Source organism: Nicotiana tomentosiformis, chromosome 2 (assembly GCF_000390325.3).
Source record: "Nicotiana tomentosiformis chromosome 2, ASM39032v3, whole genome shotgun sequence".
Taxonomy (NCBI): Eukaryota; Viridiplantae; Streptophyta; class Magnoliopsida; order Solanales; family Solanaceae; genus Nicotiana; species Nicotiana tomentosiformis.
In genome coordinates this window covers 49,499,133-49,516,738 of record NC_090813.1, presented here as the reverse complement: position 1 = coordinate 49,516,738, position 17,606 = coordinate 49,499,133, and the positions used below count along the sequence as shown (strand labels likewise).

The following is a 17,606-nucleotide window of genomic DNA, read 5'->3' as shown; positions in this document are numbered from 1 at the left end:
TCATTGTCACAGAACCCTAAGCGCCGAAGAACCAATGGTTTACATTGTCACAGAACTCTAAGTGGCGAAGAACCAAGGCTGCCATTCTTACAGAACATTAAACACTCATACCGTCAAATTTCAACAACCAATAGATACTCATGGATGAAGACTTTCGTACTGGCTTTGCTTTTTCTCATTTTCAAATTTACTAGTAGATTTCACAAAACTTGTAGTAAAAGAAATAGAAAAATTTTGGGGTGTGGATGCTAATCTTAGGAAGCTACACAGAACTCTCCTTAAGGTCCAGACGATGATTGACACTGTGGAGCATAGTTATGCAACCCCTTCCAGCATAATCAAGAAACCGTGGGATGTTTGGCTTGAAAAGACCACCATACTTTTTTATGATGTGGATGACCTCTTTGAATATCTCTTGCTGGAATTAGATCTAAGAGAAGAAGATAAACGGGTGATACGTGACAAACTGCTTTCTAATTCTATGATAGACGTACCAAATGCAATAGACGCACATGTGGAAAACTTAGAAAATATTGCTAACAACTTTTCAAGATTGAATGGGTTAAACTAGAAATGCCGAAATTGATTGGAAAGAAAAATTCTTATGCTCTTTTAAGTTCAGCACTAGATGAATCACTCATAATTGGGAGAGAGGATCAAAGGAGGAAAGCACTAGAAATGTTGTCTTCGGATGATGTATCTGTCATATAGGTAAGTGTGACATAGGCAAAACAGCACTTGCTCAAGTACTTTTCAATGACCAAAAGGTGGGTGGAATTTTAAGTGGAGGATATAGGTTTCTATATCCGTAGAATTTGACCTAATTAAAATTACAAAGTCAATACTTGAGTCTGCCTCCAACAAAAAATGCAAACTGATGGAATTGGAATTGCTATAGTCCAAACTTCTAGATCAACTTCGCCACAAGAAGTTTTTGTTGATATTAGATGATTTTTGGAGTGAAGAGTATGCAGATTGGGACAACTTGTGTGCACCTTTTAAGGTTGGTTATGAGGGTAGTAAAATCATACTAACGACCCGAAGTGCAAAAGTATCATCTGTTGTTGGAGCAAACTCATTGCACCTTTCAACTCTTTCTGACGAGGATTGTTGGGAAATAGTGAAACAAAAGGCATTTTTCAATACGCAACTGCTTGGTGAAGATAATTTGGAAGAAATGAGATTGGATATAGCAAGGAAATGCAAGGGATTACCTTTGGCATCGAAAATACTTGGAGGTTGACTTCATGGTATACCTGATTAGGAGTGGGACTCGATATTAAAAAGTAAGTTGTCAGACTTGCCACAATATGAAAAAAAATATACTCTCTGGTCTTTTGTTTAGCTATTATTCTCTACCACTAAACTTTGAAGAAATGCTTTGCGTATTGTTCATTATTTCCACTTGGTCATATGTTTGTAATGGATGATTTGGTATTGTTGGAGATGGTGGAAGGGTTGATTTAACCCGTAGGTGAAATGAGGTTAGAGGACATTGGGAGAGAAGATCTTGATATTCAAAAGAAATTGTATACGATGCATGAATTTATTCACAACATGGCACAACTTGTTTCATCTAATATATGTCATCAGATGGAAAATCAAAGCTCTTATCGCTTACTGGAAAGTATTCATCACTTGTCTGTGTGTTGGGAAAATATGCAGTCAGTAGAACTAAAGAGGTTTTCATGTAAGAAATTGAAAACCTTTCTTTGGCCATGTGCAAGTGGTGTGGTTATTGGTCAGCAACTCTTTTCTTTGTTTGAGAAATTTACAATTATAAGAGTGTTGGACCTGAAAAACGGAGGCATTACTCAATTACCAGAGACAATTGTCTGCTTAAAGTATTTGCGTTATCCAAGGACGTCTCAACCAAATTTATGGCCTAAAGTCAAATTTTAATAATGGACTTTTTTTTTGTCTATAGTGTAGTTATCTTACAAAATATAGTATTAATATTTACGTTGGTTTCTTTTGTTCGCTCTTTATGCCTATAGTGTAGTTATCTTATAAAATATAATATTATATTTGCATTAGTAAGAAAATTCACGTTAATAAGATGTTAGAACGTATTTACAATGCATACCTTAGATCTTACTATAAAAATGTTATTTACCAATATGAAGATTTGAATATCTTATTCAAAATTTTAAAATATTTCTGTTGTTAAAAAATAGACAGTTTTTCTTTCTACTTTTATAAGGACTTTTTATTTTTTTCTATAAACTTCAATATTGTCTAAGTGAAAATAAGATAAAAAATCCACAACCAAAAATATTTTTGGGGCCAAAATATTTAGGGTCCTAAAGCAATGGTTTTTCAATATTGTCTAGGGGCAATCACTTCACTAGTTTACCAGAAACAATAGCTATGCTTTCTTGCTTACAAACATTAGTGCTAAAAGATTGCCCATTGCTTGTTAAATTTCCAGAGAACTTCAAGAATTTGACCAGTCTTCGACATCTTGAATTTGCTGTAAAAGGCCAACTTAGTAGAATGCCATTAGAACTCGGGAATTTGGTCAATTTTCAAACACTTTATATGTTTATTGTTCAAGTAGGTGAAGGATATGGCATTGAGGAGCTGAAGAACATGAAAAATCATGGAGGATCACTTTGCATCACAAAACTTGAAAATGTAGAGAATAAAGTGGTAGCTGAGAAGGCATTCTTGAAAAACTTGAGTTGGAATGGGGAAATGTTAGCAATAGGAATATGCAACGTGAGGTCTTAACTGGCCTTCAGCCTCATAAAAATTTAAAGGAGTTGATCATAACGAAGTACTCTACAATGCTGTTAAATGAGAGTTGAGATCAATTTGCCAACAATTCTTTTAAGTCTCTCACCAGAAGCTTAGACAAAATTTTGTAGAAGCTACCCACAAGGCTAATAGGCCAAAAGTTTTTAAGATCCCTCGCACCATTCTTCTTATTGAACAAAGCAATAAAAGAGGGCATTAAAGGTTTTCTCAAAGTATGCCCGATTAGTGCCTCTAAATATTTCTGATAGAAACCATGATAAAACCATCAAGGTGAGGGGATTTTCGCCCATTAAACTGAGTCTTTTGATATTGTTGTTAAATCATGCAGTTCATAGTGTTGTATGTTAGTGAGAAAAGGACTTGTGTAACTCATTGGCAATCGCTTGACTCCTGGTGGACTTGTGACTTTCGCCAAGGCAAGCTTTCAGTAGTAAGCCTCCAACTTTGTCTGTCCTATGGGAGGATAGCATAAGTGTAGCTCGCTTATCTTGTTCTCACCCGGAACTTGAGGGCAGTATTTTCAGCAACAGACTAATCGATCACTTATTCATTAAGCCTGATTTTGAATGGCTTGTGCATCCCTGCACTTTCTTTTGACAGAAAGTTAGCCTATTGCAGTAAGTTTTGATATTGGTAGCTATTTAGCTGTAAGTTTCCTGTAGAATTTTGAATTTAGCATGGTATCACACAATTTACAAAGTTTCATGTGCCAAATCCTTCAATGCGCAACAATAAATCTAGAACTAGTGTCAGTCTGAGGAATATTTTGAGAAATTTGAGTTTGAACTTAGTACAAACAGTCTTTGTTCGTATACCTCTCTTTGTGTTTTCTCTTAAAATTGTTCCTTCTATTTAGTCAATTAATATCAACTGATCTTCTTCTATTTAGTCAATTAATAACAACTGATCTTATTCTATTTAGTCAATTAATAACAACTGATCTTCTTGTAGCCTATATTTTCAAAGTTTACTAAACCTGTTTTCGTGAAAGGAAGTCTGTTCAGGGTAGCTTTAGTTTGATTCTTAGTATAAAAGAAATGTACTACCAAATACAATATTAGAACAGCACGACTATCCTTTGCTACTTCTGATTAATTGATCTACTAGCATCTAGTATAAAAGTGTTTCATTGTGTAAAAAAACAAATAAGCAATGAAGTTGCAGAATCTTTTTCTCTTACTGTATTCACAGTATTTGCATCTCTTTATACAAGTAATCTAGCTAAAAGAAAATATAAAATAAAATGATACTATACACTTGTTTAATTCCTATTCCCTAATGCTATGACAGAAAAGCTAATTTTATTCTCTCACATGTGCTCACATATGCATCTTACGTGTAAAGTAGCTCCCTTCCATATTTTATTCATTCACATGTGCTTACATGCTCCTTCTTTACGGTTGTATTTGCATATCAATGTCACATATTAAAATGCCTCAAGAGTCAAATATAAAAAGAAGAGATAGGGACTTTTATCTAGAAAAGTACGAAGCCACATTTCTTTGTCTGAAGACTTTCTTCTTCTTCATTTCTAAACCTGATGAAATCCCTTTCTTCTTCTTTGTTTCCATTTCATCTTCTTTCAAATTAATATGGCGTTTCATCTTAACATCCCCCTTCAAGTTGGAGGATGGAGAGAAAACCCCCAACTTGGGCAAAATCTGATTGTGAGAAACCCCTGTCAGATGTTTGGTGAAAAGATCGGCGAGCGGAAGCTTTGAGGGAACGAAAGAGAGAGTGATTAAACCTGAGAGATATTGTTGGCGGACAAAGTGGCAATCCAGTTCCACATGCTTAGTCCTTTCGTGGAAGACTGGGTTGCAAGCAATATAGATGGCCGCCTGACTGTCTGAGTGAATGGTGACTGGCAAAGTAGGAGGAGCGGAGAGATCAGCGAGGAGACGAACTAGCCAAGTTATCTACGCAGTGACACGCCGCATGGAGCGATACTCCGTCTCAGCACACGATAATGAGATAGACATATATTTCTTCGATTTCCAAGAAATCGGTGCTCCACCTAGAGTAATAAAGAAGCCACTAACAGAACGGCAATAATCCTTGCAAGCAGCCCATTCCGCATCGCATAAAGCAATCAAATCAAGAGAGTGATTTGCAAAGAGAAGTATACCTTGTGCCGGATCGGAATGCAAATACTTCAAACACACGCAGCCCAACAGAAAAATGTGAAATTGAGGGCTTTTGCATGTACTGGCTAAGAGTGAGGACAACAAAATAAATGTTTGGTAGGGTGTTGGTGAGATAATTAAGTTTACCAACACAACGACGATAGAGTATAATGTCATCCAACGGGGCCATCAATTCAGCATGCAATTTAGAGGAAGGATCGAGTGGAGAAGAAACAGCAACTCCTGAGCAACCAAATTCCTCTAACAGCTCTAAAGTAAACTTCCGCTGGTTGATAATGAAACCTTGTGGTTCTCTGATAATTTTCATTCCCAAGAAATAGTGAATGTCACCCAAGTTCTTGACTTTAAATTCTGAATTGAGAAAGTGAGTAATGTGGTCTATTTCTGCCATGTCATTTCATGTTAATAGTATATTATCGACGTAAACTACTAGAATATAAATGAGATCTCCATTTTATCTAAAAAATAAAGAATAGTCATTTAAGGATGTTAAATAACCCTTGAAGCTAAGAGCACCAACTAGTCTAGCATACCACTGTCTAGAAGTCTACTTCAATCCATAGAGAGATTTCTTCAAAATATAAACTTAATTAGGCTTGGGTGGAGATAGACCAGCGGGGAACTTCATGTAGACCTCTTCCTATAACCCCATGCGAAAATGCATTATTAACATCAAGTTGAGACACATTCCAACCCTTCTTCACAGCCACTGTCAAGAGACATCTGATTGTGGTCATTTTAACCACAGGGGAGAATGTCTCAGAATAATCAATGCCTTTTCTTTGAATATCCCCCCTTACTACCAATCGTGCTTTTAATCTTTCAACATATCCATCTAATTTGTGCTTCACCTTGTAAACCCATTTGCAAGGTAAGGCGTTCTTGCCTTGTGGCAAGTTTACAACATCCCATATGTTGTTGAGTTCAAGAGCTGCTAGCTCTGCCTCCATAGCTTGCCTGAGCCTACATCCTGAAAAGCTTGTGCATAACTGGAAGGTTCTGAGACAGAACATACTGACCTTAGAACATTCTGATTATTGAGTGATAAAACTCCAAAAGATAGGGCAATGGGGTGAGAAGCGTGATTGAAATAAGAGGAAGTAATGTCAGAAAGAAAAATGTTATTGCATACATAGTCATTTAAATAACTAGGCTGCTGAGAAATTCGTTCAGATTTTCTGATAGGTGGTGGAGGTATAGGGATGGTGATACTAGAACTAGGAGCAGGTAAGGGAGAAGTGGGATTAGAAACTGGGGTTGAAGATGTTCTAGGATTGGGAACAATAGGTAAAAGAGGACCAGGAGAATTGTAATTGGGAGATGGAGAAGAGAAATCAAGTGACCTAGGAGAGGGAAGTGTGATGGGGTTTGTATCTGGAGGGGCAATGTTGTTAGGAATAGGCCAGGGTGAAGGAGATGATGAAGGATAGGAAGGAGATGAAAATATATAATTAGGTATTGTGTTGTCTGGGAGAGGTGCAGTTGGAGGAAACACCTGATAGCTTTGTGATGTAGGTGTGGTGACAAAAGGGAAATGGTTTTCATAGGACTTCACATCTCTAGAGACAAAGACAGTCTCTGTCTTCAATTCTAAAAGCCTATATCCTTTTTGATGTTGTGAATATCTTAGGAAGGCACAAGCCTGTACTCTAGGAGCAAATTTTTCTCTATTGTGAGCTAAAGTAGAAGCATAGCACAAACATCCAAAAACTTTGAGATTATCATACACAGGTGGTTTGCCAAATAGGATTTGATAGGAAGTCTTTCCTTTAAGTACGCTGGAAGGGAATCTGTTAACTAAGTAGGTTGCAGTCAAGATGCACTCACCCCAGTATTGGATAGGAACCTTGGATTGAAAGAATAAACCCTTTGCAACCTCTAGTAAATGCATATGCTTCCTCTCAATTATCACATTCTGTTGGGGTGTGCCCACGCAAGAAGTTTCATATAAGATCCCCTGTGATAGAAGGAAATCAGATTGTTGTTATCTTTTTCCCAATTCCAAAGCATTATCAGATCTCACCTTCTTGAACTTAATGTTAAACTGTCTTTCTGTCATGGCAAAAAATAATTTCAAAACTGTGAATGCATTTGCTTTTGAATTTAGCAGGAAAGTCCATATTCCTCTACTAAAATCATCTACAACAGTTAGAAAATACTTATAACCATTATAGATGTCAGACTTAAAAGGTCCTCAAATATCAATGTGTATAATATCAAATATGCCATGTGTCTTGATTTGACGTATGGGAAAAGGAAGTCTAGTTTGTTTAGCTTGATGACAAACATCACACACATAATCAAAAGAAGAGGGGAAAGAGATACAACTAAGAGTCTTCATTACTTCAAAAGGTAAATGGCCCAATCTAGCATGCTATTGGATTATATCAGAAATTGTACTCCTAGATATAGGTCCTAAACAAGAAACAGTATTGGAAACAAGACTGGAATGATTTCTTTTTGGAATTAAAAATTCATCATTACTAGAAGAAATAGATTCTTCACTAATGAAAACAGGTTTCAACAGGTACAAGCCTCCTCTTATTTCACCAAAAACTTGCCCCTTACCCACTAAAGGGACCTGCAAGACACACCCACTAGAAGTCAAATTAAGAGAACATTTGAACTGAACATATAACTTATGAATTGTTAGTAAGTTATATTTAAAAGATGGAACATAGAGGACTCTTTCAAGAATCGTGTTATTTTGAATAGAAACTCTTCCTATGTGTGTGACATATAATTAGAAAGAATTATGCAAGCTAATATGAACATGTATAGGAAGAGGAGATAATTCTAGAAAGGAACTTGAATCAAAACACATGTGTTCAGATGCCCCTAAATCAATGATCCAAGTTTTAGTGTTAAAAACTGCTAAACATGTTCCTGAATAATTAAGAATAGTATCAGCTACTACATTGGCATTAATTTTAGATCTTGCATTGCCTGTATTACCAACTTGAACATGTTTGATGATGTTAACTAGTTCTGAGATCTGTTCCCTGATGAAAGACTGATTCTGACTTCCCACATCCCCTTCATTGCTAGGACTTGGGTTGATTTTATTATCTTGTCCTCCCATTACTGCATTCCCTTTTACTGCAGCTTGATAATTATTAGATTTGGTAAACTAAAAATCATTTGGAAAGCCAATTAGCCTATAACAATCTGCCCTAACATATCATGTTCTCATGCAATGAGTGCAGCTGGCATTGGGGTTATATTTGGCCTTCCAAGCTTTATTCTTTTGTTGATTATGTTCAAATTTTGATGAAGCACTCCATCCCCTTTGTCCTTGATTGTTGTACCTTTGTACACCCTTCCCTTGTGCACCTACTATGAATGAAGATGCATCTGAGTTATGTCGAGGACTCATAAGATTCACAAAAGCCTTTATTTGATTCTCATCTTGTAGAAGCAATAAATAGGCAAAATCCATGCTAGGCAATGGACTCATCATGAGAATGTTTCCTCTAGCCTGGGCATATACATCATTAAGTCCCATGAGGAACTAAAGGATCATTTGATCCTCTAAGAACTTAGCCACTTTAGTCTTTCCACCACACACACAGTCACAAGAGCAATTTAGATGAGAGCTTAGTGAATCCATTTCATCCCATAGTTTCTCGAGTGTAGTGAAGTAGCTTAAAACACTGTTATTTTCTTGAACTGATGCTAAAATTTCCTTTTGTAGCTGATAATAGTTTGGCCCCATTTGACTGGCCAAACCTGTGTTCTAAACTGTTCCATAGGTTCCTTGCCGTTTTTGAATAGATGACACTGTCACCTATGCCCTTTGACAGTGAGTTAAGCAACCATGAGGTAACCATATCATTAGCTCTATTCCATAGAGGATAATCTGCTGAGTCCAGCTTTGGTTCTACACAAGTGTCATCTTGGCTGAAAGAGCAATGAGAATGGATCTCCTCGGAAACCTCTGCCATCAAAATGTGCATTGACAAGGCTCATCCCAGGTGCATCTGAAGAATGAAGGAAGTAAGGGTGATTGGAGTCATGGTTCTTTGTTTGACTGGTCAAGCCAGTAACAGTGAGAATGAGGAAGCTTCTATTCCAGTCATGGATGAAGATCAGATTAAAATAAGATATAGGATTTGACTAAGAATTGAAAGATCGAGCTAACCTTGCTCTGATACCATGTAAAAAAAAATAAATAAGCAATGAAGTTGCAGAATCTTTTTCTCTTACTGTATTCACAGTATTTGCATCCCTTTATACAAGTAATCCAGCTAAAAGAAAATGTAAAATAAAATGATACTATACACTTGTTTAATTCCTATTCTCTAATGTTATGAAGGAAAAACTAATTTTATTCCATCACATGTACTCACATGTGCATCTTACCTGTAAAGTAGCTCCCTTCTATATTTTATTCATTCACATGTGCTCACATGCTCCTTCTTTACAGCTGTATTTGTATATCAATGTCACATATTAAAATGACTCAAGAGTCAAATATAAAAAGGAGAGATAGAGACTTTTATCTAGAAAAGTACGAAGCCACATTTCTATATCTAAAGACTTTCTTCTTCTTCATTTCTAAATCCGATGAAATCCCCTTCTTCTTTGTTTCCATTTCAACTTCTTTCAAATTAATATGGGGTTTCATCTTAACACGTTGTGCTACTGAAATTTTGGTGCTGTGGTGCGTACTTTTGTAGCTGTTATTGCTACGCTGGTGTATGAAATCATGATGCTGGTAATGTGGTGCACATTTCCTTTAGTTTCTGCTGGTGCATATTTCTTGCAGTTGTAAGTAGCAAAAGTCTGAAATTGTGGTGCTGTGGTGTTTTACTGTTGTAGCAGTAGAATTTTGCTGGTACAACATCAATAGTAACAACTGCTAAGATGAATTGTACATAAAAGTTTTCTGAAAGTAGCAAAAGTTGTAATAGCAGTAGCTATCATTTGTTAACAGTACAATCACTACTCTTTGCTGTAGCATTCTGCAGTTTACAAGTTGATTAGATTGCCTTTTTGATAAGTTCAATGCCCATGTCACCTTTTCTTTGTCATGCAACTACTATCTTGCAAATACAATGTCTTAATTTGGGAGGAAAGCTGGGAAGCTGCAACTGAGTTCTAAAAAACACACGACTGCATTGGTATGATTTCCAATTAGGGCTGCAATCCAACGTCTTAATTTGGGAGGAAATCTGGACGAGTTATTTTAGTCTGGTGGGTAGAATTGGTTTGGTCTTTTACCAAGTTTTGTTAGTTTTTGACCGAATCTGTTTGCACCAGAAGTGCACTGGTTTAAACTTACAATGGAATATGAGATCAACTCTGCCCTAAATCCTGTCTCACGCCAATGTGAGGTGAGTGACAGATTTTTTAAACCTAAAATCTTCCGTAGGCCTCTTAATATTACGTGATAAGCTTAATAGTCTTCAACTTTTATTGTCATTTTCTATTAAGTAAGCATAAAGATATAGCTCACTGCTAAACTATAGTTCGGTCTCCAAAGCCCAATGAACCGGGGGCTCAACTTGCCCCTCTTCCCAAACCTCATAACACCCTTCACGGGTGATACCTTCAGCAAAACCTTCTCCCCAACCATAAAAGACACATCACGAACCTTCCTATCCGCGTAGCTCTTCTGCCTGGACTGCGCCGTGCGAAGCCATTCCTGAATCAATTTCACCTTATCTAATGCGTCCTGGACCAAGTCTGTACCTAAGAGCCTAGCCTCACCAGGCTCAAACCATCCAATCGGAGATCTACACCTCCTCCCATACAAAGCCTCGTACGAAGCCATCTGAATGCTCGACTGATAACTGTTGTTATATGCAAACTCCGCGATTGGCGGAAACTGGTCCCATGAACCCCCAAAGTCAATGACACAAGCACGCAACATGTCCTCCAATATCTAAATAGTGCGCTCGGACTGCCCGTCCATCTGAGGGTGAAAAGTTATGCTCAACTCAAACTGAGTACCCAATTCTCGCCGCACAGCCCTCCAAAACTGCGATGTGAACTGAGTACCCCTATCTGAAATGATGGAAACTGGGACACCATGCAGGCGAACGACCTCTCGGATGTAAATCTCAGCCAACCGCTGTGAAGAGTAAGTAGTACCAATTGGAATGAAGTGCGCAGACTTGGTCAGCCGATCCACAATAACCCAAATAGCGTCGAACTTCCTCGAAGTCCGTGGGAGCCCAACTACAAAGTCCATAGTGATCCGCTCCCATTTCCACTCTGGGATCTCTAACCTCTGAAGCAAGCCACCCGGTCTCTGATGCTCATACTTAACCTGCTGACAGTTTAGACACCGAGCAAAAACCCAACTATATCCTTCTTCATCCGCCTCCACCAATAGTGTTGCCTCAAATCCTGGTACATCTTCGTGGCACACGGATGGATGGAATACCGTGAGTTGTGGGCCTCCTCAAGAATTAGCTCTCGAAGCCTATCTATATTAGGCACGCATATCCAGCCCTACATTCTCAGCACCCCGTCATCACCAATAGTCACATCCCTAGCATCACCTCTCCGAACCCTATTTCATCCTCGAAAGGGTCTAGAAACATACCTAGAGCCTTGAATAGGCGTGGATATCTGCTCTGCATCTCCCGCTCGGTCTCCTAGGTGGCCTCCTCCACAGGCTGACCTCTCCATTGCACCTTCACTAAAGCTATATCCTTTGACCTCAACCTTCGAACCTGCCGATCCAAAATAGCCACCGGCTCTACATCATAAGTCATATCACCCTCCAACTGAACCGTGCTGAAATCCAAAACATGGGACGGATCTCCAATATACTTTCGGAGCATGGAAACAAGAAACACTGGATGCACACTTGACAAGCTAGGTGGCAAGGCAAGCTTATAAGCCACCTCTCCTATCCTTTGAAGCACCTCAAAATATCTCTACATATCTTTAACAATGTTTTTTCCCCTTCAAATATAACTTTCGGCTGATCATCATAGAGAAACTCTTGAAAGTATGAATTTGATCCATAATGAAGAGAGGATAAACCTTAAAATTAGTCAAAATTGTTGACTAATTTCAGCCTCTGTTGGGATCTAAACAGAAATTGTTAAGTAACCTATGTTGAGATCTGAACATGAGAAAACTGAATTTTAGACTGAATTGGGACCTGAAGAAGAGAAATAAATATTTCGTATTCTAATTAGAGGGAACAATTTCACTTTTATTGTTTAGATTTCTTCTCTAAAATTGCAAAGTATAAACAACTGAAGGCATGAAGAAGCTCAAATATTTCGTTGGTATTAGAACTCACCTTCCATGGCATAAACTGAGTCAAGGGTAATATCTGGACAAGAAATATTCCTTTGCTATTTCTTCTCAAAATAATTGCAAGCATACACATAGTCAAGAAGATTATACAGAAATTCTCCTAGCCCCTAGTCGAGCAAATTAAAAAAATAAAAACAAAAAATTCCAGACCTGTACAGTTCCATAAAATAAACTTTAGTCGTGCAATTTGAATTTATATTTGATCAACTAGCCCTTTTTAAAAGTCTTGACACCATAAAATATTCCCACTACTCTTTAACCATTTATATCTCAGTTATCTAAATATTCTGTGTTCTAGTAGTTGACACATTGAAGCTATTATGGAGGAGACAACTTTACCAGGACACCTGTTTTACAAGACAAAAACTAACTAAACAACTGAACAAATTAAGTAGGTTGATGCATCTTCAATTAAATAATATCAATAAAAAAATTGTGTCATAGTATTGGCACCATGTCTGGGGACAGAAAAAGGCAAATCATTCAAAAACCCACATGATAATGAGATGCCTCATGTTTATCCCATAACTAAGAGGAATAATGAAAGTAATCAGCAGAACCTTTAGTTGGCCAAATGTGCAGCAGGTTTACAAGTTCCAAAATGATCCAACAGTGCAATCACATGCTGATTTAATTAGGCCATTGCTTATCGTGTCCTCGGCTCCTCCTATGGTGTACTGCCTATAAATACCAACTCTCAAGCTTCAATTCCATCACAACTTTGAGAAATTCCTCATCAGAAAGAAAACCTTAAGAAATGGCCGCTCTATCTTCAAAACCCAATCATGTTCGATCAATCAGTTTGCCTGGGAGATCACACCCTATCACCCAAAGAGTTGAAGAGGAGATAAACAAGCTCAAATCAATATCAGTTGCACCAACAGCAGACACTGTGTACAGTGGTCTATTCGGATTGGAGAAATTATACAAGTGCATAGATGATCTTTTCAACTTGCCACAAACCCTTTGCCAAAGTCTAGATGCTAAATTGATTGAAGATTTATTGGACAAATCCGTGAGGCTTCTTGATGTTTGTGGCACTAGAAAGGAACTTGTCTATCAATATAAAGAAAATGTAAGAGATCTTCAATCATCTCTCAGAAGGAGAAAAGGAGATTCAACTACAGATGACAGCGTTGCCAGATTTACCTCTTTCAGCAAGAAGATCAAGAGGGATGCCAAAAGATTATTCTTGACTTTGAAACAAATGGATCAAGAGACTGCAGTATCAGTCTTGCTAGATGCAGATCAAGATACAATAGATGCGATTAGAGCACTAAGAGAAGCTAATGCAGTATGCATTTCAACTTTCCAAATGCTCTTGTCCTTCCTGTGTGTGCCACTTTTGAAGCCTAAGCAATCAAAATGGTCATTGCTTTCAAGATTGGTACAAAAAGACAGAATAGCACCTGAAGTCCAAGAAGAAAATGCGAGCTTGGAAACTAGGCTGGAAACCTTCGGGGCGTACCTTGACAGCTTTGAAAATGCACTGGAAGCTACATTTAGGCGCTTGATTAGATGTAGAAGCTCTCTCCTCAATGTTCTTTCTTGTTAATCTGGCAGTTGTTGTTCCATACTCTGTAAATTGTATATAAACAGTTTTGTAGTTAGAAAGATTATACACCATTTATTGCCTCTATCTCTCTCTCTCTCTGATTAAAATTTAAAAGGTTATGCCTGTGAGTTTCAGCGCAAAGAAACCACTTAGCAGTATTTCTCCATACCTGATATCAGGTTAAGTTTGTGTCTCAAATATCTCGATATCTATTGAAATGGTCCTCTTTAGACTAGATGGGGAAACAGATAAAACGCATAGCATATTCACTACATACTTTCTCTGCATAATTGGCTTCAAAGATCAAACTAATGAAGGGCAATAATCTGGACGAAAAGTTTCTTCCTTATGCTCCTTATCCACCATATTTTTAGCATCACTGATAAATAAGAAATATAGCTTATGATCTGCTTATCTTACTTCATAGTCCAACTAGATATGGAGACGACTGTAACTATGACAATCTTGATTTTATCCGTCTTCCTTCTGAGATAATTGGAAGCAGTAGATCTAATCAGAAGGCTTATCCTATGTCCTTTTTTCTTCTAGATCCTTAGCCAAATTCAACAATGAAAACAAAATGAAGATCTAGCACAAGGATCTGGCACCAGATCAGCGGGCAAAGCAGCCAACCTACCATTCTTTCGAACATATAAATGGAGCAATTAACAATGCCACTTTGTTCGACTCAATATCAGTTTAGTATGAACGAATAAAGTGGCATTGCTCAGCAAGCTTAATTGCATTGCTCCCGAAAGATCCTCTAGCAGTCCCTGAAAATAACAATATGTACGCTCCCCAAAAATAGATTTGAAGTGTGGATAGAACTCTTTTGAGGCTCTGCTGACAACTTCGAATATAGTTTGGAAGGAACATAGGTGCCTGATTACATTGCAGAGTTCTCTCCTAAAGATCTTCTCATGCTAATCGGGAAACTTCTATTGCACTGATCTGAAGTTGGCTAGACATTTTTCACATATATAATGTCATGGGCACGGCGTCCCTGGGTAGCTTCTAAATGTGTAGTACCATGGACAGGCCCACTAGACTTGCTTAGCCAACTAAGTGTGCCCCTGCCTATGTCAGAGATCTTCAATCCTCTATCAGACGGAGAAAACGAGATCACTTAAGTACAGGAGCCAGCTTTACCAGATCACCTCCTTCAGCAAAAAGATTGAGGAGCCAAAAGTTATTCCTGGTCTTGAGGAATCAGAATTCCAAGATTCAGATATTGACACTACATATATGATTAGAGTACTAAGGGAAGCCAACCTAGTATGCATTTCAATTTTGCAAATGCTCTTGATACTTCTTATCTCTCCAAGTTTTAAAGTCAAACTCATCTAAATGGCACTGGTTTTGAGATTGGTGCATAAGCGAAGAAAAGCATGTGAAAGTCGAGCAGATAACATTAACTTTGAAACTAGGTTGGAATCCTTCGATGGTCACCTTGAGAGTTTTAACGATGGATTAGAAGGAGCATTTAGGTGCCTGATTGGATTGAGGAGCTCTCTCCTGAATGTATTCTCTCCTTGTAGCTCAATATGCATTCTCATGCGTTCCTTCCCCTGCGTACTTAAAAATAAGATATCTCGGAAAGAATGTGAAACTCATGGATTGTACCTTATAAAAGTTTGCTAGTAAAAAATGTATAGGAAAACAACTATGCAGTCAATAATTTAGTAAACATTAAACAAGCACAGCATAACCAGCCATACACGGATGCACAAAATTAAATATTTTTATTTCCAATACACTCGTGTATCAATTATTGATTTAATTAAAAATTGCTCTTTGAGTGAAGCATCCTGAAGAAGCCACCTACCGCTGGACTAATTAAAAGGATGAACATCATAGCCATATCTCGGGCATCTTTAACCAAGTCAAGAAGAAGGAGTTCTTAGCTGTAATCTTCCGGATGGAGCCAAGGAAAATATCAGGACATGATTGTACCGACATATATTAATTAGTTTTTCCCACCATTTATTGGAAGCATTACATTTAGTCCAGGAGCTTATACAGATATTCTTCCAACCCCTTGCCAACCAAATCCAAAAGAAAAAATCCCATACATGTACAACTCCATAAGATAAACTTCAGTCGTGCATTTTGAACTTTATAGTTGATCTACTAGCCCCTCTGAGATCTTGACACCTTAAAATATTCCCATTATTCTGTCATTATTTACATTTCAAAATATTATGCATTCTAGTAGTTGATGGATTTAAGCCTTTATGGAGGAGACAGCCTTACCTGGCCACCTATAACATGACAGAGACTAACAAAACAACTGAATAAATAAAGTAGGCTTTTTGAAGTTGATGCATCTTCAATCAAATAATATCAATAGAAAAGTTTTTTGTCACAGTATTGGCACCATTTCTGGAGACAGAAAGAGGCAAATCATGCAAACACTTACATGATAATTATATTCCTCGTGTTCATCTTATAACTACGAGGATTAATGAAAGTAATCAGTACAACCTTTTGTTGGCCAAATGTGTAGCAGGTTTACAAGTTCCAAAAAGATCCAGCTGTGCAATCACATGCTGATTTAATTTGGCCATTGCTCATCTTGTCTCCTCCCATGGTTGTTTTCCTATAAATACCAACTCTCAAAATTAAATTCCATCAAAACTTTGCGAAATCCCCTAATCTGAAAGAAAACCATAAGAAATGGCTTCACTTTATTCAAAACCCAATCACGTCCGATCAATCAGTTTGCCTGGGAGATCACACCCTACCATCCAGAGAGTTGAAGAGGAGCTAAACAAGCTCAAATCATTGGAAGTATCTGTTGCACCAACAACAGTGAGCAATGGTCTAAAAGGTTTGGAGAAATTGTACAAGTGCATAGATGATCTTCTCAACTTGCCTCAAAACCTTCATGCCCTCTCCCAAAATCTACATGCAAAATGGGTTGAAGATCTATTGGATAAATCAATGAGGCTTCTTGATCTGTGTGGCACTGCAAGGGAACTTGTATCACAATGCAAAGAAAATGTAAGAGACCTCCAATCCTCCCTCAAGAGGAGAAAAGGAGATTCAACCAGAGATGACAACGTTACCAGATTTAACTCTTTCAGCAAGAAGATCAAGAGGAATGCCAAAAGATTAGTATTGACCTTGAAACAAATAGATCAAGACACTACAGTATCTGTTTTGCTAGATGCAGATCAAGATACAATAGCTGTGATCAGAGCACTAAAAGAAGCTAATGCAGAATGCATTTCAACTTTCCAAATGCTCTTGTCCTTCTTGTGTGTACCACTTTTGAAGCCCAAGGAATCTATATGGTCACTGCTTTCTAGATTGGTAAACAAAGAAAGAATAGCATCACTTGTCATAGAAGAAAACATGAGCTTAGAAACCAGGCTCGAAAGCTTTGAGACTTATCTTGTCAGCTTCGAAGATGGATTGGAAGCAACATTTAGATGCCTGATTAGATCTAGAAGCTCGCTACTCAATGTTTTCTCCTACTAATCTGGCAGTTGTTATTCTATACACTGTAAATTATATATACACATTTTTGTAGTTATGTTAGAAATATACAATCTTCAAGCGATTGATTATACATCAATGTCATGTCTCTTTCTCTCTATATGTATTGTATATGGAGCGTACATGAATACTGCCATAAACTGTGTAGTAGGACTATAATTCAAATACCTGAATGGAGTCCAAATTTTAACAGGTTATGCCTATGACTTTCAGCATTGTCTAAATCTTATGTCAGGTTAAGTTTTATCCTGAAAATAGCTCAAAATATCATTGAAATGATTCTCCTTAAACTAGAGGAGAAGCAGATAAAACTAATAGCAGATCCTTTACATACTTCCATTGCATAATTATTGAAATGATCA

At 37.5% G+C, this 17,606-nt stretch overlaps 4 protein-coding genes across 4 annotated transcripts; all 4 read left to right on the top strand.

Moving 5' to 3' along the window:
- The first annotated feature begins 573 nt into the window (after positions 1-573).
- LOC138904769 (putative disease resistance protein RGA3) lies at positions 574-1,243 on the top strand. The gene is made up of 2 exons (XM_070193272.1): positions 574-696; positions 899-1,243. The coding sequence occupies exons 1-2, from the start codon at positions 574-576 to the stop codon at positions 1,241-1,243; spliced, it is 468 nt and encodes a 155-aa protein (XP_070049373.1).
- Positions 1,244-1,479: 236 nt separating this feature from the next.
- On the top strand, positions 1,480-2,733 carry LOC138904768 (putative disease resistance protein RGA3). Its single transcript, XM_070193271.1, has 2 exons — positions 1,480-1,844; positions 2,334-2,733. The coding sequence occupies exons 1-2, from the start codon at positions 1,480-1,482 to the stop codon at positions 2,731-2,733; spliced, it is 765 nt and encodes a 254-aa protein (XP_070049372.1).
- Positions 2,734-12,892: 10,159 nt separating this feature from the next.
- LOC138906464 (uncharacterized) lies at positions 12,893-13,825 on the top strand. The gene has a single exon (XM_070195286.1). It carries the CDS (start codon positions 12,946-12,948, stop codon positions 13,741-13,743), a length of 798 nt encoding a protein of 265 aa, XP_070051387.1. The 5' UTR covers positions 12,893-12,945; the 3' UTR covers positions 13,744-13,825.
- Positions 13,826-16,419: 2,594 nt separating this feature from the next.
- On the top strand, positions 16,420-17,226 carry LOC138904765 (uncharacterized). Its single transcript, XM_070193269.1, has one exon. It carries the CDS (start codon positions 16,420-16,422, stop codon positions 17,224-17,226), a length of 807 nt encoding a protein of 268 aa, XP_070049370.1.
- The last annotated feature ends 380 nt before the right edge of the window (positions 17,227-17,606 follow it).